This window comes from Periplaneta americana, chromosome 1, assembly GCF_040183065.1.
Source record: "Periplaneta americana isolate PAMFEO1 chromosome 1, P.americana_PAMFEO1_priV1, whole genome shotgun sequence".
Taxonomy (NCBI): Eukaryota; Metazoa; Arthropoda; class Insecta; order Blattodea; family Blattidae; genus Periplaneta; species Periplaneta americana.
In genome coordinates, this window is record NC_091117.1 from 209,793,986 (window position 1) to 209,819,706 (window position 25,721).

General features: G+C 36.1%; 1 protein-coding gene across 1 annotated transcript in view; it reads right to left on the reverse strand.

Annotated features, from left to right (window-relative positions):
- Positions 1-6,866: 6,866 nt before the first annotated feature.
- The window catches only part of LOC138707258 (odorant receptor Or2-like), a 31,269-nt gene continuing 12,414 nt past the window's right edge, over positions 6,867-25,721 (reverse strand). Inside the window, exons 2-5 of the mRNA XM_069836595.1 lie at positions 21,798-21,897; positions 13,746-13,850; positions 9,236-9,391; positions 6,867-8,746 (exon numbers count right to left, since the gene is read on the reverse strand). Coding sequence (XP_069692696.1) covers positions 8,696-8,746; positions 9,236-9,391; positions 13,746-13,850; positions 21,798-21,897 — 412 coding nt within the window. The 3' untranslated portion in view covers positions 6,867-8,695. The remainder of the gene's footprint in view (positions 8,747-9,235; positions 9,392-13,745; positions 13,851-21,797; positions 21,898-25,721) is intronic.

Sequence of the window (25,721 nt, forward strand, 5' to 3'; positions counted from 1 at the left end):
ATGAAATCTCCATGTTGGTTTCTGTTTAATGACGGCAACTTCGGAAAACCAAAATATCTTTCTTCAACATTGTTGCTTTAAAATGTTTTCTGTGTTTACTATGCTCCAGCAGGCCGTGATATACGTCTGTCTTTTTTTCCCCCCCAGTCTATAAATGCGAACTTAAAACAAACGGTAAGGTTATGTAATGATTTATTTTTCATTTTAATATTTTAACAATATTATTTATATAACATATTCCAGTAATAACATCCGCATCTGGAATCTTGTTGATTTTTTCACGGCTTCCTTATTGTTACTTGCATCACGAATGCAGTAACTTTAATGGAGTTGTAGACTTTACTTAATTTTTGCAAATATTTAAAAACAATAATTAACATTGCAATTTAGGTGAAATTGCAGTGGTAAGTTTCCAATTTATAGTTATTACTATGTTAAACGTCTCTAAAAATAATACGTTAAAAGCCTAAAGCAGTAAAATGAATGTCTCGCTTAAGAGGTAAGAAGAGGGAAATTGTTATGTGTGTAACGTTGGGAATACTGAATGTGGTATTTCACACTTACCGCGTATTGGTTCTGTGCGGAAAACAAGCAAATACGCACGATCTCGCACAAAGGTATTTTCTTACCTTCATTAGCGTGTTTTAGTACGTACTCTTGCCAAAATTGAGGTTCAAAGTCGTAATTATTCCGTTTTAATAATCTTGGTTAGAGACAAAATCAGCTTCAATCGAGCAGTGTTAAATAGTTTCTATGTATTCGCTGGTACAGCAGAGACCACACGTAGACCTTGAAGTGAGCCAGCACAGGCTTCCACAGTAGGCCTGGGTGTACTGGCGGGGGCGGGTAAGACTTAAATAATAAGTTGGAAATGTTGTAACCAGTGTCGCGCAGTAGCGTGTATTTAAATTCTCAAAAAATCATTGAAACTGAAGCTATGGGATGATTAAAACTGTAACAAGCAATGACAAACGATTTAAGCGGCGGTTTCCAACCTTTTCCTTTGTCATTATACCAAGTACAAATGGGAAGGCCACTACACTAATCTGTTTCTTGTAACTATCAAGTGTCTGTGGATAGGGAGATAATATGAACTTACGTTCTTCAAATCATTATTTATAAGTCATTTCTTCTCTAAATGATAGGTACGAAGTAAAATCATTTTACTAAAAGCAACTGGATGTCTTTTTAACAAAATAGCAAGGTACTCAATTTCTTCGCAATAATTTTTGTCTTCATAGCATAACTTTCTATTACACGAAGTTTATTCAGTAAGTAATGTGATGCTGGGAGAAGGATTTCGAGATTTTCGCGTATTTCCAAAATTCCTAACACCGAAGAAGTGAATTTCAGTTTCCCGTCTGTCTGTCTCTGTACAGCGGTTTTTCGTCAATTTTTTTTTTACGTATTTATATACAGGGCTTTAAGTATCCGTTAGTCAAATTATGCGAGAATAACACAAATTTAGTATAACTCAGGGATGGATTTTCAAAACGCAGTTTTGTACGCGTTTCCTTTTTAAGAAAAATAAAAAAGAAAATACTTCATGAAAAACGAACAAATGTCGAATCAAATTCCATTCCTATCTAATCACGAAATTTTGAAGTCCACTTTCCAAATATTTCCAGTAAAAAGGTAAAGAGGGTCTAAATTCAAGTTAAAATACAAAATGGTGAACAATTTCTAATATCTTGAGATGATTTCCTACGTAAATTCTTGTATTGCGTGGAATCACCTAATAACTAATGGAATTAATATATATATATATATATATATATATATATATATATATATATATATATATTAATGTACCGAAGTACACATGATATTTCCATGCAGATACTCTACGTCATCATACGATGTAAGAGTAATGGAACGGAGAAAAATTCTCTCCGGCGCCGGGATTTGAACCCGGGTTTTCAGCTCTACGTGCTGATGCTTTATCCACTAAGCCACACCGGATACCACCCCGGCGTCGGACAGAATCGTCTCAGATTAAGCTCCAACTCTTGGGTTCCCTCTAGTGGCCGCCCTCTGCACTACGTCATAGATGTCTATGAACGTAGGACCGAAGTCCACACATGTGCTGAGGTGCACTCATTATGAGTGACTAGTTGGCCGGGATCCGACGGAATAAGCGCCGTCTTAAATCACGAAGTGATTTACGCATATCATATATATTATTTTTAATGTACCGAAGTACATGATATTTCCATGCTTAATCTGAGACGATTCTGTCCGACGCCGGGTTGGTATCCGGTGTGGCTTAGTGGATAAAGTATCAGCACGTAGAGCTGAAAACCCGGGTTCAAGTCCCGGCGCCGGAGAGAATTTTTCTCCGTTCCATTACTCTTACATCGTATGATGACGCAGAATATCTGCATATCTGTCACTCATAATGAGTGCACCTCAGCACATGTGTGGACTTCGGTCCTACGTTCATAGACATCTATGACGTAGTGCAGAGGGTGGCCACTAGAGGGAACCCAAGAGTTGGAGCTTAATCTGAGACGATTCTGTCCGACGCCAGGATGGTATCCGGTGTGGCTTAATGGATAAAGCATCAGCACGTAGAGCTGAAAACCCGGGTTCAAATCCCGGCGCCGGAGAGAATTTTTCTCCGTTCCATTACTCTTACATCATATAATGGAATTGAGTTTGACCTAGAACTAGATAACATTAAAAGTAGTGGTAGGCCTATAAGGAATATTGAATAATACTAACATATTGAGTGTTAGAAGATAATTACAGTGTACCAGTCGCCACTGGTCGTTGAAATTCGACGACAGAAAAGTTTAGAGTGAAAAATAATTGTGATTTAGTTAACCAATATCACCTTGGCTTAGTAATTCACATATAATAGGAGGCACTTTAGATTCTTCATCCAGAAAACATACAAGTTATCAGGGGCGATTTCTCCGGGCATGCTATGCTTGCTGCGCAAGCCCAATATTTTCGTAGAATGTTTATTTCTCAAAATGGCGTTACGTATATTAAAATTTATTTTGATTTTTGGAATACTGTATAGGCGTAATACCATCCGCAGGTTGCACACCGCAAGTATCGCAACGCTTGCTCGTTTCTCGGAGCTACAGGAAAGACGTAGAAATAGCGAGAATATGATGCGCGCAAGTGCCTTCCTCCTTGGTCCGTCCTAGGCGCACATGCTTCTGTTATGTGTTGTTTGAAGCTCTGGTCCGAGAGCTACACCAACGACTATTTAACGTTACACAGAGCAGTATTGACAGCGGGAATGTGCTGTGATTTGGGAGTGCAATGTAATTGTATGAGCGGAATGCATGTATTATTAATTCTTAAACATTAATTTGAAGTATTGCAATGAGTTCGGAATTGTGTATTATTCAAACATTATTATTAAATCCATTTTCCCGAAGGACTATTCAAGAGAAGACAGACATTATAGAGAATATTATGTACTCAATACAACATTATGCATTGGTTGGCAGGGTCCGAAAAAAATAAATAAACTGTATTGTTGGCCATGTTTGTTATATTATATCGAACTTCTACATCTGATAAGCGAATATGATCCATGACTCATAATGATTTCATAATTATAAAATAAATTATTTATGTTGTGGGTGATTATTTTTATATTATGAATTATTATATCCTCCCATCTTCCCCTGTGAGTAAAAGAGCAAGCCTAACTTTCGTGACTAGCATTCGCCCCTGCAAGTTACATTCAATTTAGTTATGTTTTACAGTTCATTAACTGCCTACAAGTTAACAACACAACTTGGAAGGTTTAAGTGGGCACCATTACAATTTCTGTAATACTTTACGAGCATGTTACTCCTTAGGGGAGCGCATCGATTTTAAACACAACGTATAATTACAGTAAAATCTCGGTAATCCGAGGTAAAGGGGGTGAGGACACAATTTACTAATTCGGCCCTAGACCCTATTAATGATCCTAATGCAGATAGGATTTCTTCCATGGCTGGTGAGAAAAGGAAACACACGATGAATCAAAGATTAATTCTTCAAGTAAAGAATGAAAAGATCTGAGAAGGATATCATATTCTCAGGGATCAGTACAAACGGCAAAATTCCAAATTTATTGACCAATGACTCCCGGCATAATGCTCGGTAACAACAAATAGGCAAAAGACCAATATCATCTGGGGTCTCCGAGATAGAAGTACATGAGCGAAAATTATAAGAAGGTTAAAATAAACAATTATTATTATTATTATTATTAATGCACTAAAGGAAATATTATATAAAAAAGGATAAGACAATTAAATGGCACAAAACACCAATGCATATAAGCAGTTGAAGGGATAGAATAGCGTAAATCAGCAGTTAGTACCAACCAAAGACCTAGAAGAAAGTGCTACTATATTGTCAAATGCTTTGTCCGAAGTTTGGAAAAATTCGTCTTAGATGGTTGGTAGCTAAACATCAGGAAATTGTTGCGTTGTTGTTTATTGACATTTCTGGCTTTGAGCCAGAGGCCGTTTTAGGGTCTTATACGCGCAAGATGCCCTCTCCAGCCATTGTACATAAATAACCATATAAATATATTTACACATATGAAACTATTTCTGGCATAAGTGCCAGTAGGTGTGTGATTGCAGTGACTGATTCCTTTTATTTTGTGTAGGCCTAATTTGTTGATTTGCTATATTTGTAGGGGACTAATGTAATATACATATGGTACATATCAGGAATGGTGAACGGGAGAAGAGTTCGGGGTAAAAGATATCACCTGATAGACAACGTTAATGTATTATTATGGGGAGATTGAGAGGAAAGAAAGAATTTGGGAAGAATGAAAAATGCTGGGTTTGCAGTTAAAGACCTGCTCTTGGGCAGAACACTATGTATGTATGCACTCATTCATACATACATACATACTTACGTACAAACATATTTTTTGTTGAGATTTTAAAGTTTCTCCTTCCGGTGGCAGAAGCGTCTGAATGGTTATGGAGACTTTCATGGTGTAGAGTTATTTTATTGATCTGCCTCTCTGTTGCTGTCGTGTGTCCTCTCAGACAGTATTCAAATTTCCAACACGTGTTTGCGGTTTTTTTGTGTGTTTTAGTTTGTTGGTTGGGGCTGGAGGTAGTTGTACAGGAGTTTCTCCAGTGTTGTTCTGTTGTTTGTGTTCGGTGGATTTGCGAAGATGTGTTGTGTATATACGCGATTTACTGCCGAATGTGTGTATTTCCTGTTTATGTTGTTTAGGTGTGTGAAGAGTGGCTTTGTTTTTGTCGCAGTGTAAACTGTGTTGTTTCTGGTGCGTCTGTGCAGGTGGAAGATTTGGCGGAGAATTCTTCTTTCGCGGGCTTCGAATTTTGATTGGGTCGTTGGAGGGGCTTGTGTGAGGAAAATGGAGGGATGTATGCATAGGGATCGAACCAATGCTTTGTATAGGTGGAGGAGTGTTGTTGAAACTGAATTGGCTGATAGGAGGAGCATATGTGTTCGGAATATTTGTATAACCAGTGAGTATACTAGCGTTCAATTTGCATGTTGGAAGTATTTGGCAGGTTAATTATGTGACTAGAATCGAAGCTATGAAATTTAATTCTGGAATTTTCAATGACATACTGTCTCAGGTTTTACATAGGTATATTCCCTTACTCTTTCTCTGTTTGTAATACCTAAGATTTCCGGAAAAAAAAAAAAAATGTATGCAGATGGCAAAGGTTCTAGTCTAAAAGTACACTTGCCAACTGAAATGGATATGTCCTCTTTCATCATTATTTTAGTCCTTCCAAATACTCTATGTCTCTGCATTAAAAATAACCCTGTGTAATTGTGCCATTATGCAATTCCCTTTGATACAGCAGTAACATTTGAGTTGACATATCCTAGAAGCGTTAATTTATTATGAAAATATTCTTCGAAGCTATTGAATGGTATATCCCACAGATTCACACACTTACAATAAGATTACAAAAGCAAACCTTTTCACCTCCTATTACATGTTAGGCAGTCAGCTAATGTTAGAGTATGAAACGACTCTGTCATGTGTTTGATTCACACTGGTTACTTCACCAAGGACTTCGCATTTTGAAATTCCAAATTCTGAAGAGATGAACGACGTAGTTTCATAATGATGATGATGGTGGTAATAATGAAGATTATGGTGATAATAATAAAATTAATACTTATTTATTATTATATTCATGTGCTAGACAACAGCAAATTAGCCACCGGCGTAGCTCAGTCTGCTGAGGTGCTTGCCTATCGATCCAGAGTTGCGCTCAGATGCGGATTCGATTTTCGCTTGATCTGATCACCACGTTGGGTTTTTACCAAGGTTTTCACAAACCGTAAGGCGAATGTCAGGTAATCCATGGCGAATCCTAGGCCTCATCTCGCCAAATACCATCTCGTTATCACCAATCCCATCGACGCTTAAGTCCACACTTGTGGAGTAACGGTCAGCGCGTCTGGCCGCGAAACCAGATGGCCCAGGTTCGCATCCCGGTCGGTGCAAGTTACCTGGTTAAGGTTTTTTCCGGGGTTTTCCCTGAACCCAATACGAGCAAATGCTGGGTAACTTTCGGTGCTGGACCCCGGACTCATTTCACTGGCATTATCACCTTCATTTCATTCAGATGCTAAATAATCTAGATGTTGATACAGCGTCGTAAAATAACCCAAAAAATAAAAAAAATCGACGATAAATAACCTAGTTGATACAGCGTCGTTAAATAACCAAGTAAAAAACCAACAGCAATTAGCAAATAACATGATTGCAAAATTGATACAATAATAACACGACAATAATAATGAATGAGAATGAGAAGAATTAACAGTAATATTTTGCAAGTAACTTATGCAAAAACTAAGTCTTAAAATGAATCATATTCACTCTTGTACAAAGTTGACAGTTTTAATAGTTTATTATATATAATACATATTATAATATACAATATATATAATTTATCATATATACCGTAATACAAAAAGGACATTGTTTTCATCTGTGACAATTACTAAAGTACATTGTTTTCTTCTGTGACAATTACTAAAGTGCATTGTTTTCATCTGTGACAATTACTAAAGTACAATGTTTTCTTCTGTGACAATTACTAAAGTACATTGTTTTCTTCTGTGACAATTACTAAAGTACATTGTTTTCATCTGTGACAATTACTAAAGTACAATGTTTTCTTCTGTGACAATTACTAAAGTACATTGTTTTCATCTGTGACAATTACTAAAGTACATTGTTTTCTTCTGTGACAATTACTAAAGTACATTGTTTTCTTCTGTGACAATTACTAAAGTACATTGTTTTCTTCTGTGACAATTACTAAAGTACATTGTTTTCATCTGTGACAATTACTAAAGTACAATGTTTTCTTCTGTGACAATTACTAAAGTACATTGTTTTCATCTGTGACAATTACTAAAGTACATTGTTTTCTTCTGTGACAATTACTAAAGTACATTGTTTTCTTCTGTGACAATTACTAAAGTACATTGTTTTCTTCTGTGACAATTACTAAAGTACATTGTTTTCTTCTGTGACAATTACTAAAGTACATTGTTTTCTTCTGTGACAATTACTAAAGTACATTGTTTTCTTCTGTGACAATTACTAAAGTACATTGTTTTCTTCTGTGACAGCTGCCAAATTTTGAACTTCTATATGAAAAAAATTGAGACATTTGCTTGTAATCATATTTGTTTTATAGTTTATTTAAATTGATTTTATGTTTTAATGTATCTTAGGTGAATAAATAAGAGAACATCAACTTAAACTATTTTAATGTAAGGTTATATTATCGAGGTGCGATTTGGGATCTTAAAATGCGATTTAGGCAACTGTTTCTTAAATGGCACCAATCACAGACTACTTTTTAAAGAATCATTAAAAGCTATTTTTTAGTGATTGAAAATTTTGAGGAAAATTACACAAGAAGATTAGGAATCCTAGCTTATGATGGACTACTTATTGGGTGAATCTGTTATATATTTGTGACGTTATCACACTGTGTTTATAAAGTGGTGCGATATGGGCAACCCTATCCTATCTGTTGAAAAAATGCTCTGTACAATTTAAAAAATGTAATAAAGGTGATATAAAGGATCCATACGTCAAACCGGGTATTTACCCATTTGCAGTATGAATAAATACATACACCTAACGATCACAAAAATATATACTTTATCCAGGTTTACTGCAGAAATAGCATAAACGTGTAGTCGCTGACCACCGCCATTGGTATTAGTCGGTGTAACAATGGGGACTGATATGCAACTGTTAAGGAAAACACAGTTAATTAGGTCGACAATTTTGCTACAAGCCTAAGGTCGACCTTATAGGCTTTGACATTAACAACTTTTTTTGAGATGTTTTTATTAAAAGTACCAGGTCTCTTGGACTCTTGCCTTAACAACTTTTTTTCAGGTTTACTACGCTGCCATCTAGTTATTACATAAGGAGTCACGTCATAATTCCCATTTGAATTGCATTAGCGACTGTACTGCCATCTCGTGTTCGTTTACGGCGGACGGGTGGCGATCCTGGCGGTTGTTCTCTTAAAAGTGCTGCCGATTTTAACATAGCGATTAGTTATCTGTTACATATATGATCTAGGCTACAAATAGTGTTGATTCCTCTGCACCACTATGAAATTGTAACATCTCTTAAGACTAAGAATCTCCTCTGCAGAATTCCGTAAGTGCGACTCCATTTTCTAGGCTATTGCATCTGCCGCAGAACCGTGATGTATGAAGCTGCTGACTCAATTAGCTGCCAACAATAAAGACATTAAAATATATTAGGTTTGGACAATGAAGGATATCAATTCGAAACTAATTACCTAAAAAGTTAACACAGTAAAGAAGTTGTAAGTTAATCAGTGATTATCAGTGTGTTAAAAGTGTATCGTATATAAAAAATGAAGAAAAAATGTTTCGCTTATAAAGACTTCCACCATTACTTTCTTGACAAATGATATTCAGTAATATCTGTCTGGGGAAATATAAAAGTAAGACTATTCCGAGAAATGAAACGGACAATTTTTATTCCTACTTGATTAACACACACAATGAAGATTAGATTCTTATTGTTACTACACACACAATCTGTAAACTGTAAGCGATCCTGGCTGCATAAGAATTTACGTTGAAGTAGGTAAGCTAATTTCTTGTCACTCTTTCTCTTTGGAAACAAACACTACTCTCAGATGCGATCTTTCACTTACACACAAGAGCAATTATGTTTTAATCTGAATCTTACCGCCGCGAAGGTCTCAAGAGAGACGGTACCGAAGTATCCAGCAGATAGCATGACTGGTCTCTGGGCCCTCGCCATTACCATCATGAGCAAGAACTTGCAACGTGGCGCCATATCGTACCAGCCGCTGTTGTATGCCGCGTTGTATACTTCCAGACTCTTAAACAGATAAATACAGCCTATCCTCACATATTTCTTCATGTAACTTATTCACTGTGTTATTACACATTGAACTCAGTAGGCTTACACGTCAAATCGAATATCCACTAAACACAAAATTTTTATACAGGCTTGAAACTTATATATACTAATAGACCAAACGAAATAATACGTGTTCCAGTACGGAAAGTATGTCCACATTTTTAATTAAATTCAATTTAAAATTTTCAGGAACTGAGCTTATAACGCGAGAACTTCCTGTCCTACTGGGCATGGCTTCCATTTACAATATTCGGTTAATATTAAAGCTTAGACATTATCTTCTGAATAATGTAGGTTGTGTTGTAATTAGTATCGGTAGTGAAAAATTATTTTAATAAATTTATCATATCCTAAAATCAACCCTTTCGTACATCGCGTCTACAATATTGTAAACGCCTCTTTTGAAGTTATATAAAACTTAGTATTCCGTATAGTACCCTTGTGTTCGTTGTGTCTATATTTTGGTCCATTGTTGCTGTGTTCACTGATATCACTTTTGATGCGATCTGTGGAAGATTTGGTGCATTTCAAGTGATTCATAATAGCCACGAAACCGAGTAAAAATCCGAGAAAAGTAAGCTGTTACATATTTTGGTGTGCATAGTTTGATATACCATATTACGTGAAAATAATAGTTGAAACATTAACAAATATGTTCCATCTTAGAATGAAAGTGTTTATTTTAGCTTTAAATACTCCGGTTTTATGTAAAATTACAGTGCAAAATACCAAGTGTACAATTATGGACATTCCAGCAGGACATACTGTTTGCTTAGTGAATGTTCATGATAAAACGTAACTCCACTTTAATTTCTACATTTTATTGTTAGTATAAACGTTTAGTGTTTTGAAATTTCTAATTGTATGCACAGTATGTGTAATTGGTTATTGTGTCCTTTTTTCTTAGAGCTTGGACCAAGTCAAATTCTGGATCTGATTGACCGTTCAGAACTTCAAGGGTTTGAGAGTGAAGGAGAAAGGAAAAAACGTGATGAATTATTTGAAGCCAATAAACTATGTGGTTAATATTTAAACATGATTTATTTTATGTATAGTGCATATACTGGTACTGTATTATATCATACTATTATAGACCATGTATTTATGGTCAGAAAAAGATGACGAAGCTGAGAATGAAAATAATACAGATGATGCAGAACCAAGAGAAGATAATGGTGCAGATGATGCTGATGCATGAGAAGAGAATGGTGCAGAATCAAGAGCTGAGAATAATCAACAATCAGATTATGAATATGAACGGACGAATCTGACATCAAAAGACAAAATTCAGTGGCGACGTAGTGTAATATTCCCAGAAACCACCCCAATCTGGGAAGATAATAATGGTGAAGACATTTTGGACTTCTTATCCAATAACACATTTTTCAAGATACATTCCTATTTTAATGTTCGAAAAGTTTGTAGAGATGACGAACATTTATGCGAACCAACTTGGAGAGTCTAGGTAGGCCTACTTGGCAACCAATTTGAATAAACTTACTACTCTCCTTGGGTTACACATAACAGCCAGTAGTCTAAGATTACCCCGCCTAAGAATGTATTGGAACACAGCATTAGGAGTAAACATTTTTACAGACAACATGTCAGAAAAATGTTCTTCAAACTCAGGAAATTTCTGCATTGTGTCAACATATTAGATAAACCAACAGATTCAACAGATAGATTCTGGAAGGTTAGATCTTTATATGATTCACTGAGAACTACGTGTAAGGAACTTGTTGTAGAACTTAAAGTATGTATTGACGAACAAATTTGTCATTTCAAAGGACAGCTTGAAGTAAAACAATAGATGAAGGGAAAACCAAACCCTTCGAGAATCATTGTACTTATCAGGGTGCCATTACAGAAATTAAACAGTCACTGAAGAATAAATTTGGTAGATGCAAAAACAGCAAATCTACAGGAAAACCTCGTTGGTGATGACAGAAATGCAACACATCTTTGCCTGAATAAAAATAGAAATTGCTTTACTGACTTTCAAGGCAAAAAATTATTTAGATGGTTTTTAGAATCAATTGATTCCAATTATAAATCAGATTTTAAAATAAGTGATGGCTCTATGTGAACTAACAATGTAAATGAATACATTTGTAATAAACGAAATTTTGGTAACGTTGAGTAATTTTATCTACATTTGTGCACACCAAGTATCTCTCAAAATAACAAACCTACCTTTTTTAACTTTGTACAAATACCTTTAGTATTACAAAATGATCAACGGCAAAAATAGAATTTTTCTTCCATTAAAAATAGTCGTGACTGAAAGGGTTAAATTTACAACACTGGATCTCCAGTCCTATGTTTAAGGATAAACGTTTGTATTGGCTATGAGAAGATGTGTTTCGTATTGTAACAATAAGTAAATATTAAGATTTTACTAACTGGGCAGATTAAACACAAGCAGTTCTCATAGGCTAGGTGATTATTTATGTATCGTACATAACTACGCAATACCATATTACATGAATGTAGTAAATTGTATATTTCTTAGAAGACATTTCTTTTGTAGGAAAGAGTAGCCCAAATTGTATCTTTTATGTTGTCCACAAACATTGCAGCAGTACGATCGGTGCCAGGTCGTTCCTTTCAAGATCCAAAGTTTCGTCATCCAGGATGCAGCGAAGTAGAAACCCTTGGGCATGTTTTGGGTTATTGCCCTAAAGGAGAACTACTGAGGAACAATCGCCACCATAAAGTGAGAAGCTCCATCGCAACCACTCTTCGGAAGGCAAAGTGGGAGGTTTACGAAGAAGTGTACTGCTTGGCTGAGAATGGGTCAACGAGAAGAGCAGACATTATAGCCATCGATCGCCGGAATCAAAGAAGCCTCATTCTTGACCCCACTGTCCGTTTCGAGAAGGATGATCAACAAGCCAACAACGGTAACAATGAAAAGAAGTCTATTTACAACCCATGTATTCCTCACTTCAGTGAGAGATACAAAATGAATATTAATACATGGGAAGTGAAAGGACTTCTTTTTGGCGCTAGGGGAACTTCATTTAAGTTTACCAAAACCATTCTCCTTTCTCTTAAATTTTCTAATGAGGACATTAACAAAATTTGTCTAATGGTATTGAGAGATTCATTATCCATTTTACACAATCACTTGTATAATACTATGTAATTTTTTTCACTTCATTTCATTACTCTTCAATGTATTTTCATCTCATGTCTCTCCGAACTCAAACTGTACTTTTGTTTTTAAATTTATCATTGTTCCGTATTCTCTCCGCAATCATATTGTATTTTTCATTTAACCTCTGCTTTGTATTCTGGATCCTAGTGGTCAGCCGTAGATTTCGGCCAGATGTCCCAAATTGTGGAATTTGTTGTCAGATTGCATGCGGCATTTTTTGGAACTACCAGAAGTGGTGCCAGCAAACGAGTTATTACAACAATTCCGTAAGAGTCCTGTGCATTGGTAAGTAGTTTATTCTTAACTTATTATATTCTTATTGTTACATTCTTTTTTTAGCTACAGTTTTACGTCAGAATATTCACAAAAGTTACAGAAGATTAGAAGGTGGGGAAAGAGGTTTATAAAATGGCTTCGTTGCCTAAAGCGCAGCGTTACAGTATTGCTCAAATCACACCGCGAATGTGTCTCAGTTACTCGAAGCAATACTTAATAATATTGAAATGACGGAGAAGAGAGAATACGGGAGATGGAACTAGAAAACATGGAAGCGGCTATAAAGGAATTTTATGAGGGCAAAATTAGACTAAATCAGATAGTGACAAAGTACGAAATTCCTAAGAATACTTTTCTTAGACATTACCGGTACCGCGGCGAGGTTGTGAGAGCATACAGACGACATCCTCATTCATCAGTGAATGGGACAGAAACGGCACTACCTCCAGAAGCTGAACAAGAATTAGAGGAAGTTATTCTTAGCTTTGAGTCATCGCTAATGGGTCTGACAAGAACGGAAGTTAGGAAGCTAGGCTACAACATTTTGGAATCAAACCCACATCTTAAAAATCCTTTCAATCATGCAGCGTGGAAGGTTCATCTTCTCTTCTGCCTGCCACTACAGAGTAGATGTCATCATAGGCCATTGCGCATATCAAACTTTGGCTCATGTCTTACCTCCCCGGCTGTATTTACTGAATGTTGTTTTAATATCTTTCATTTCATCAAAATTTCATACGTTCAATAACGGTGACAAACTATTATTTGTAAATACATACTCGTCACAAATATGTAGGACTGACATCGATCATTTTAGTAGTGAGATTTCTAAGTTCAGTACAGTCTTGAGTAACAAAGAATAAGAAGATTACTTACTTGCGTTGTGAGGTCGGATCCCAGCCAATACGTGATCCCCATCATGAAAAACATGCTCAAGAAATGCAGGACATTCTTGACGAATTTGGCGCTTGTGATTGGCATCTTAAAAAAGAAAACAATTCACATTAACGAAAAACCTCAATTCCGACGATGTAGTTGAAAGTGAAGAGACGTAAACATTTTTCTTGACGAAACCCTATAGGAAGACATCACACTGTGAAGTCCGGTAAGGGGGATGACCACATGCAAAAAAATGTTTCCGGCCGATGAACGACCGACCAGTTTTAGTTTAATTTATGCCGAAAAGTCAATAGATACTCTCTGAAACTCTTGTTGGTAAATAATTTTTTTTTTCAGCATGTCCAAGTACACCTGTTCCGTGAAGAAGAATGGACCAAACACGCGTTTTCTGGAAACGACTTAAAACGTTTAATTTGAGGCTCTCACGATTCATCTAGATCAGCGTTTCTCAAACGTTTTTGAAGTGGGGACCACTTTTTAAAGTCAGAACAGTTCCGCGGACCACCTTACTCTTGTTCCCTTCGAAAGCAAATTTATCATTTTCGTAGCATATTTTAATACCAATAGGCCTATATTTATATTTTAAAATTGAATTAAGTTTCGGTACTTTGGTCCTCTGTTATGAATTCGGGTGATCCCTGGCTGGGTTACAGGCGCGGCGCCAGATGTGCAGGGAAAAGATGTCGAGAAATACCACGTATATAGTGTTTTAAATCACTCTTTTGTTGCTGAGAGTAGAGTGGGAAGTCGATAGACGGGTAGGGTAATAAATTTCATAAATTGCAGTACTGGGAGAAATTCGTTTGCCAGTGTCATTTCCAAACTCTGAGATTTTAAGCTATAATGTGATATTTTTTCTTCTGTCTTTTTTGAAGGACCACAAGGACAGACCTCGAGGACCACAGGTTTGAGAAACGCTGATCTAGATGAAAGCGTGAGGATTCTGGGATCACCATATCCGTCTATTATGCATCACCACCGCCATCGGGAACTTCACACAAGACATGCTGAGGGGGTTTGGCGAGAATAGGAGTACGGTGTAGACACCTACCGTGTCACATATAGGACGTATATATATATTTTTATTTTATTAGGTTATTTTCCGACGCTGTATCAACATCTAGGTTATTTAGCGTCCGAATGAAATGAAGGTGATGAGTCCGGGGTCCAGCACCGAAAGTTACCCAGCATTTGTTCTTATTGGGTTGAGGAAAAACCCCGGAAAAAACCTCAACCAGGTAACTTGCCCCGACCGGGATTCGACCCGGGCCACCTGGTTTCACGGCCAGACGCGCTGACCGTTACTCCACAGGTGTGGACTAGGACATACGAGTATATCTAATGCATTTATGTTCAGTATGAAACCGTAACTGTAAGTACTGCTCTTTGAAATGGTGGTAACACGAGTATTATGTATTTCTCTTTAGTATTGTTGAAAATATGGTGTTACAAAGTTGTCCAACAATTTATATAGGCCTATATACTCTGCTAATTCTCTTGTATCTTCCTCTCCATTTATAAGTAGAGCTATTCCTATTACATGACATGGAGGCCAACAGGCAAAAAGTTATGACTGTCACTTTCAAAGACAATCCGTATTTGTAGCAATGCAGATGTAAGTCGTATATCAATCAAGAATGTGTCTCACCTATTGTAACTATAAATGTAGAATATTAGGCCTAACCAAAGGCTGTGAAGAAAGATGTTCTTTCAAGATGCGAATATCACAAAAAAGGCAAGTGGTTTTGAATCACGATAACGCACCATTTTAAAGGGCGGCAGTTTTACAGGATTTCCTTGTCCAGAAACAACTGCCCTCACACGATCAGGATCCATATTCTTCATGCTACTACTCGTTTTTTTTTTTCTATTCCCGAAATGAAAGTTACCACTTACAGCAAAATGTTTAATGACATAGGCCTATTAATGAATTAATTTATGCAAATCTTTCGCATAAGTCCTGAAAAATTTGCTATAATAATACTATTCGTACTGTGACAAAATGACTGAATAGTCTTTAAAATACATTAAACATATTCATTGATGCCCCAATTTTATTTATTTACTAGCCGTACCCGTGCGCTCCGCTGCACCCGTTAGAAATAAACATAAAGTAATTACATAATTAAAATAGGACATTTGATCCAGGGAACATTCGTGTTTGATAGAAGGATAAATCGTTTAATATGTTACGTACTTAATTTAAATTGTATTTAAAATATTAAAATGCGATCATTTTGATCCAGAGACACTCAATTGGTTCAATGACAATTCCTTTAACATGTTTCTTAATTGTTATTACTAGGGAACGGAATTTGGAGTAGTAAAAGCTAGTATTGGCATCTACACAGCCATTTGTTTACAACCCTTTATACCAAGTCCTCCTCTCCATGACATACTCGCAGCTCTCTGCACGTCAACAACAGGTGAACGGGACAGTTGTCGCATAAGAACTGCAACATGCAGGTTTGCAGTTCAGCGTAGTGAAGTGCAGGTACAATGCCGAAAGTGAAACCAACTAACAATATAAAATTGAAAGACTATATTTGTAAAAGCTCCAGATCGAATATCAAAATTCAGGAAACAATTCCCTAAATTGTCGCTTCCCCCATGTCCAGTTCTTAAGAGCTGGGGGTCACGGTTAGGAGCTTGCAATTATTACACACGTCACCTCCAATCTGTGAAGAAAGTGGTCCAGTCTTTCGATACCGATGACGCGGCTGCGATTCAAATACGCCAGGAACTGCTAAATGATAGAACAATCGAGAAAGAAGTCACGGATATTAAGTCAAATTTTGGATATTTATCGGATGCCATTATTCAATTAGGAAAGTCAGGAGTAGAACTAGTTGAGCAAATAAATATTATGAGGACTATTGTAAATAAACTGAGCGCAGTAGAAGGTGAAATAGGAAAACGTGTTGGTGAAAAAATGAACAGAGTTTTGATTAAAAATGATGGATACGATATTCTTAGTCGGATTTCAGATGTATTAACAAAGACGTGTCCCAATGACGTCATTCAACATGTGAATTTAATTGACGTATCTTGTTTCAAGTACTCTCCAATTGTCTCTGCAGATGTAGAGCGGAGTTTTTCCATGTTAAAAAATTTCCTTCCTTGCAACAGAGCAAAGTTGTATTTTGAAAATTTGAAAATAATATGTACAATTTATTATAACAAGGCATAGTAGGAATAATTGTTTCATCAACAAAACATAGCATTAATTGTAAATACCATTTCGTTTGGTTCTACATTTTGTTCAACATTTAATGATACTGTATTAGGCTATGTTGTAAATATTGTATTATATTGCATATATTGTAAATACTGTTGTATACATATTGTCATATTTCATGACATTGTAAATAAAGGTTATAATTTAACACGCTCCTGACAGAAAAACACAAATATTCAGAGGCGAGTTCCATGCAGAAGACAACTGTCTATCAACCATCAATGTTTCCACTGACATGCGAGGACGCAGAGATTGATATTTAATTATGTATATTTGTAATGTTGTTTATTGGTGTCTTGTGCGTTGCCAAGAAAAGCACATGTAGTTAAAAAAGAAATGCAGATTATGTATGTAGGTCACTATATGTCATTAAACTATTCCATTTGTTTATTCTGAAATATATTTACAGCACGTTGCATGTAAGTTTGTATGAAGTGAACTGTACTCGTCCATGCTCTGTTACGCAGCTCGCTTGACAGTCACTGAGCTACGAATATCTATACTACGTTTCACCATTCTGTATAATACTCCAAATCCCTTTCCCTGGTTATTACCAATTATTTTTGGAAAAGCGAAAATTAACAGAAAAATTTTGGCTACAGATTTATTATATTATATTATATTATGTAAAAAGTGTGTTGATAACGGATGTACTCGAATTAGAAAGTTTTTAATTTGTTGTGGGAGCTCTTGAATCTCAGGAGGAACAACTTTTACAACAGCGCAACATAATCTGCTTGGCTCATTACCCAATTTTTTTGCATTGCATTTATTGCATATGTATTTTATGTATTTTAACACGATTCAATTGAGCATAGTTAAAATTTGAATTATAAAATAATGGATTGCTAAGCTAACGTGCTATTACTGCATACTAAATCAATACACTCTCGTTGTTCGTTAATTCTCTGAGATAAAAATGAATATGTTCATAAACATTATCATAAGAAATACAGGAAATGAATATACAGAATAACCTATCAAGTTTGCTGTGCATAAGAAGCTATTTTAATCTTACCTGTCCTCAATTCACTCACAAGTTACTGTAATAACATTATAGCATTATGTCCATCCAGAGAAACTACACTTCCCAATGATAAAATAATAATTAATTATACAAATCGGTTAATTTAGCTTCCGATATATTACTTCATACAAACACAGAAACATTGTCTGTAGGCTATTTTTCATAGCTTTCGATTGTTGTGTCCAAGGCCCCTTATAGACGAAGTCATTTGTTTTTTATTTCAATACACCACCTTGGATGGCAGTTATTTTAATTTTAAAATTCATTTATCTCATTAAATATCAGGCCTATCAAAATTTTTCAGAGAATAAAACTTATCAGAAATCATTTTTAAAGAAACTTTTGTTATGTAACATATTTCACAAAAATCAATAATAAACGAGTTATTTCGATTTATTTAATTCAGGCCCCCTTATAACCTCCCTTTTAAATAACGTATTTTGAACGCCATATAGCCTATAATCTAAGTTACAACGAACTTAATTTATATTCCAATTTCCATCGAAATCGGTTCAGCCATTATCGCGTGAAAAGGTAACAAACATACAGACAGACAGACAGACAGACAGACAGACATACAAACAAAAATTTCAAAAAAGCGATTTTCGGTTTCAGGGTGGTTAATTATATATGTTAGGACCAATTATTTTTGGAAAATCGAAAATTACCAGAAAAATTTCGGCTCCAGATTTATTATTAGTATAGATGGTAAACAGGAAAAAAATTAACACGCATTGTTTAAAATTATGCAATTTAAAGGTCAAAGTATATAATTTCTTGATAAAATGAAGGAAGTGTGCACCCTCAGGAACGGGTTGAAACTGCTTTGTAAATAACACAAAATCATTTTATTGATTGCAACCTCGAAATGGAGTAACTCAATAAATGTATTGAATTAAAGGATTATAATGTTACAGATTTGATTAGTACAAACCTTGGCATCAGTATGAGTACATTTCTCCCGTTTATTCTGAGGTAGAGGTTTTTGGTAATTGTCTGTGCCGAGATTTTTTCGGAGACGCTTAAATATGCCCCTTTTTCGATGATGCTTTGCCAATTTATTTTACGCTACGTGATATTTTGGTTTGAAATTTGCTGTGAAAGTTAGAAAGCGTTACTTGTACAACTACGAAAATAACTGTTTGGTGTAGGCCTATAATCCTTTTCCTTTACTGTGATATCACAGTCTACTATATACAGTCACGAAGCTTGAGTTTTGAGGGTGCTAGAAACAATAGACTGTGCGAGTACTATTTTGCGTTGTCTGTAATGAGGCGATAGTAGCGATCCTAGTGGTTAGCAACTATCTATGGATGCATATTTACTACGTATTGAGCTTCGTGACTGTATATACTAGACTGTGGTGATATGTTGATAGAGGTTGGTTGCATCCGTACGTTTTTCAGTTATCGATCTGATTGTAACAACGTTCGTCTCCGTTCTTTAGGTTGCTGTAGTATGTGAACCTGTGCAGGTGGAGAACAAACAATTATAAATGTTTTGTCTGTGCAGTCACTTTACATAAACATGCAAAAAAACGAAAATATAATTTCGAAAGCAATATGAAAAATGAGTTTCCTTTTATTACCGGAAGTGGGCAAGCTGTAGAATGCAAGTTGTGCAAATCAAAATTTGATATTAGACATGGTGTACCGTCTGACGTAGTTAATCATGTGAAGACGAAAATACATCACACGGGTGTTTAAACACAATGTGAAAATAAGTGCGACTGACTATTTTATCCTTAAAAACACTGTCTAAAACGGATAAGCAGCTGGCAGCAACAGAAGCTGAATTCTACTTTAAAAATGTCGAAATATACTAAACTTCTCGAGCAAATACATGAATCAAAGAGGCACAATAACAAAGAAGCATCTACTGCTCAAAATAAATGGGCAAAAATGTAATTTTAATGCATAATACAGGGACATCATTTTATTTTTACTTCAATTTTTATTGTACCTGAGTTTTTAATGTACTTCAATCCCACCCCTTCTACTAACGAAGTTCAACCGTCCTCCACACAGATCCAAGACCGCATATACAGTCATAGCAGCATTACGCTCATAGTAAACAGTACGTTCCAAAAATATGTTCGCGTTTTCCAGTGACGAAAGAGCTTTCAATATTGAATCATTTTGGCACAGATACTGTCGTCCATTTGCCTACGTCGTATCTCGGTTTCCCCCACCAGCTTTTATTCGCCAGCTAATGGCTGGGCTGTCTTAGCTCTTTTCTGAGAACATTAATTTCTGTTAGGAATTGGACGTCTACGTGATATTATACAACTGTTTAAAATAACTTAAATAAAAGGGCTTCGTTAAGTAATTAACTGTCACGTGATTTCCCTCCTTTCTACGACTCTACGACATAACCACTTGGACGGACAGTAGATAGTATGTCTGAGTAATTTTATCTTTTCGGATCGGGCAGAAGTGAAAATTGAATTTTTCAGTACGTAAGGTACTCTTTTATAGAGTAGGTACAGAATTATTTCAACATGAGTTACTAGTAAACTGGTAATTGGGATTAGGTACAATAGTCTATAGTGCGATAATATGCACATTAGAACTGAAGCCTGTATCGAAATAAACGGCCACCATTAAAAAAATGTGTTTAAATATCCATATTATGATTATTTTTCAATTTAACTTCATTCTCTATATTGTACGCTAATGTGCTGTAGACAGTATAATATATACTGCATAATGAATACGTCCACATGGACAGTTAAGATCATGAGTAAAAACACTCATTGTTAATACTGTACTGTGTTTTTATTAAACAAAAACCTAATGAAAATGATTAAACTCAAAAGCGCAATATTCCTAGCTTACCTAAATGGATGAACTACTTTTCTTCCCTCCTATACCTAGTAAAGTGATTTGTTTGTATATTACGCCAGTATCATCGAACTCCAGTCGTGCAAGGGGGTAGCAAGCGGCGTTAATCCAGAGATATAGGCAAGTTAATATTAAAAATGTTAGTAAAAATAAAATGATGCCCCTGTGCAAAAGGTAAATGTTCACTACAACTTTCAACAAAATTTTTGTCAAGAATTTTTTTATATACTTAATCAGTCCAGTTTTTTTTTTAAGATCTCCCAGGTTGTTTCTTAAACTTTTCGTAAATGTCTTCATTTATTCATAGTGTTCTGCCCGTCTTTCATTGCAAACCCAGCACTCTCCAATCTTTCCTATTTTCTGCATTCCTCTTTGTCTCTGCATATGATCCACTTATCTTAATGTCGTCTATCATCTGATATCTTCTCCTGCCCCGAACTCTTCTCCCGTTCACCATTCCTTCCAGTGCATCCTTCAGTATGCAGTTTCTTCTCAGCTAGTGACCCAATCAATTCCTTTTCCTCTTCCTGATCAGTTTCAGCAGCATCATTCTTTCTTCACCCAATCTTTCCAACACAGCTTCATTTCTTATTCTGTCTGTCCACTTCACACGTTCCATTCTTCTCCATATTCACATTTCAAATGTTTCTATTCGCTTCTCTTCACTTCGTCGTATAATGTCCCCATGCTCTACAAAATCCTATGGACAATTTACACCAGTACAATGAGACACACCATACCAGAAAACGTCTTGGGACGGGACTAGGCAAAATTCACAGAGATCGCGACTATGGAATATTCAGAGTACTCTAGGAGTACTAGACACTAGGTAAGTGTGCAGTGAAACCAGTAGTGCACATTCGTTATCTATATACGAGGAAGGTAATGTGCAAACATTAATGCCTGAGCCCTCGACTTACAGATATTAAGGCGAAGCCCAGCATGCAGATGACGAGGGCGCCGGTCACAAACTCCCAGAAGACAATGGGACTCAATAAAGAGTTAAACCAGTCTGTATACCTGCAAATTAACACAAGGGATTCATGTACAGAGCGTTCGCCTACGGGTGGGGCCACGAAAGCGGCATGTGCTGATACGCAAATAATTCTCTTGTATAAAACTCCCTGACTAAAGATCAACTTTGATCGAAGATCGAAAAGTGAACCGAGTTCAGACACTTCTTCTATTGTATAAAACTTTTCTGCGATCAAATTACCTTGGTTCCAATGCAATCTAAGTTCACGTGAAAAGAATTTGGCAACATCGCATAAACAGGTGAAATACGTGATGCGCGGACAGGTTTGTTCAGTGTTGCCAATCTAGCGACATTAACTCTTTTGCAACAACAATTTCTTTTAACTTTTATATTGCTTAAATATGGATTTAGTGACCTTTTTAGCACCCCATAGTGACAAAATTTAATCTTTCTTTGTTGATAATGAGAAATCTAGCGACTTTACAACTACTTTTCGGCGACTTTCCGTACACTCTGTTGGAGACACTGGTTTTTTGTGCAATGTAAATAATGGCGGACAATAAGAAGAAGGTTGACTGTTCTCCGAGTTGTTATCATGTTATGGTGTTTGATACTGCTAAACATAATAAAGCTTTATAAAATGACAATTTTCGTTTGGTAATACAGTTAATAGAAAATTTATAATTAATGGTTGTTATAAACATAATATAATTATAGGTTATGTTATTTGATACTGCTGAACACGATAGATCCTTATAAAATATAAGATTGTGTATTAAGGCAAGAAATTGAAAGAAATATATATAAATGTACCTATCATATCTATTAATATTAATAATAGTGGATATTTTATTTGCACAATCTGTCACTCGTATATTTCAAACAGAAAAGAAATAACTGAACTTGGATCATCTAACTTAATCGGAGAAATTTCTTCAGTTAAAGTTGACTTTAGTTTGAGACAAATTAATCTCAGATTAGACTTTATACAACACAAAATTCCAAGTTCAGCTGAAACAAGGACCAATTTAACCTCTGATCTAAGATTAAATGGTTTATACAATCGGGCCTAGACATGTTTCACAGGAAGTTAGTGTTTCAAAAACATCAGTCTTTACTGCTACCAATCTTTTAAAATTAAAATCCTACAGAGTGAGTATAGTGCATGAATTACGGCCTAGAGACGATGAAAAACGAGTTCAGTTTTGTAATTGGATTTTACAAAGTATTGTGAATCCTCATTTCATAATTTTTTTCTGATGAGGCGTGGTTTCATTTACGAGGTCATGTTGCCTCACAGAACAATAGATATTGGAGTTCAGAGAATCCCCATTTAATTTATGAGGTTCCACTGCATGACGAAGAGATTGGAGTTTGGTGTGCTGTTACAGCGAAGCGAATTATTGGGCCCATTTTCTTTCATGATACATTAAATGCAAAGATATCGCACTCTAATACTCGCGCCATTTTTCCAAATGTTTTTAGATGATAAGAAACTCAATAGGTATTTTCAATAGGTTTCAGCAACAGCCTGTACGGCCCATGAATTCATGAACGATATAAGCGACGTTTTTGGAGAAAGGATTATTTCTCAGGTCTTATGTCCGCCACGTTCCCCGACCTTAGAGTGTGCGATTTTTATTTGTGGGGAACTCTAAAAAATAATGTCTATAGGAATAATCCTCACAGGATAGATGAATATAAAAGAGAGGTTAGGAAAATTACCGAAGACAAACTTATTCATGTGAATGATAATTTTATTAAAAGGTGCCAGAAATGTATGGATTCAGATGGACATCGCTTCCAACATCGCCTATAACAAGGTTAGTACTACGTAGAAAAATTCTCGTGTGTATGCTATTAGTTCGAAGAGGTGGAAAATTCAAATATCTTGGAGCAACAGTAACAAATATAAATGACACTCGGGAGGAAATTAAACGCAGAATAAATATGGGAAATGCGTGTTATTATTCGGTTGAGAAGCTCTTATCATCCAGTCTGCTGTCCAAAAATCTGAAAGTTAGAATTTATAAAACAGTTATATTACCGGTTCTTCTGTATGGTTGTGAAACTTGGACTCTCACTCTGAGAGAGGAACATAGGTTAAGGGTGTTTGAGAATAAGGTGCTTAGGAAAATATTTGGGGCTAAGCAGGATGAAGTTACAGGAGAATGGAGAAAGTTACACAACACAGAACTGCACGCATTGTATTCTTCACCTGACATAATTAGGAACTTAAAATCCAGACGTTTGAGATGGGCAGGGCATGTAGCACGTATGGGCGAATCCAGAAATGCATATAGAGTGTTAGTTGGGAGACCGGAGGGAAAAAGACCTTTAGGGAGGCCGAGACGTAGATGGGAGGATAATATTAAAATGGATTTGAGGGAGGTGGGATATGATGATAGAGACTGGATTAATCTTGCACAGGATAGGGACCGATGGCGGGCTTATGTGAGGGCGGCAATGAACCTTCGTGTTCCTTAAAAGCCATTTGTAAGTAAGTAAGTAAGTATGCTATTAGTATAGAAAGCGGAAGCTTACGGATAGACGATACCCGCAGACGACACCGCAGGCAGGCCGCTTTCCTGGCCCCACCTCTAGGCGAACGCTCTGTACTTATATAATAGTTTTTAATATTCCCCTTGGGGCTAGGTAAACTGGGCCCCAGTAGTAGTTACCTTACTTCCATATGGATATTAAGAGCATAGGTAAACTGAGTCTCAGCATACCTTACAAAAATGCATGGATATATGCAGAATGTCAAAAAAAATTCGTTTACAACGTTTCACGGATGACAGAGGAGTTAAAAACAAACATTCTTTTTATGCGAAAAAAAAAACCTCTCAGACTTGCCATTTCATGTTAATAAGTGGTGTGAAGAAATTGTGTTCAGACTCTGTTACTGAATGCAGTGATGTGAAAAAATAGTCTTCAGAGATATGCTTCAAACTGCCTTTAGTTTCACGGAATGCATAATTGATTTCTACGCACTACGGACTGTCTGAGAGGCTACGCTCAAAAATGTCAAACTTTTTTTTTTAATAATCTCTGCAGCTTCAACAACGCGAGCAACCAGCTCTTCTGCCGTATTTATCCTAAACTAGAACTTCCATCTTCCCCATACAACGAAATCCATAAGGGTTAGGTTGGGCAATAAGATCAATGTTTCGACTTATTTCTGAACATGCCCTCTGCTTTGAGGTTTCGAGATAGGCATACTTATAGCCATAGTGTCAGCACAGTCTAGTATACACAGTCACGAAGCTTGAGTTGTGAGGGTACTAGGAACACTAGACAGTACAGATACTACTTCGCATTGTATGTAATGAGGAGATAATAGCGATCCTAGTGGTTAGCAACTACGTATGGATGCATATTTACTACGTATTGAGCTTCGTGACTGAATATACTAGACTGTGGTGTCAATTTGGCCTTCAATTAAGATAAGAGGCTGTGATTTTCACCTCGTCCAAGACTGGTGGAGAACAATAAATTTACAGAGCAAATATATTGGAACAAAAATAATCACTCATAAAACGATAGACTATTGGGTTATTTTAATCCAAACATACACTCACAAGCAAACGTTCTGAGGGGGCAGATAAAAAAGTTATTTTTTTTCTTCCATCATGTTAATAATGTCAAAAGAGGTGCTTGTACAAATTTTGGCCACTCGACCGCAATTACGAGGCCTTAAAAGAATTGATTTGCCAGGGGTCGTTAACAGAAAGAAAAAACACAATATCATTGGACAAATTTATTACAACGGACACAACTTGTTGAGCTATTTTCCAACATATTTTCCATCGGAATTGAGACATTTTTCATATCATAGGATCGACAGAGAAAGGTGCAGACCAGTCAA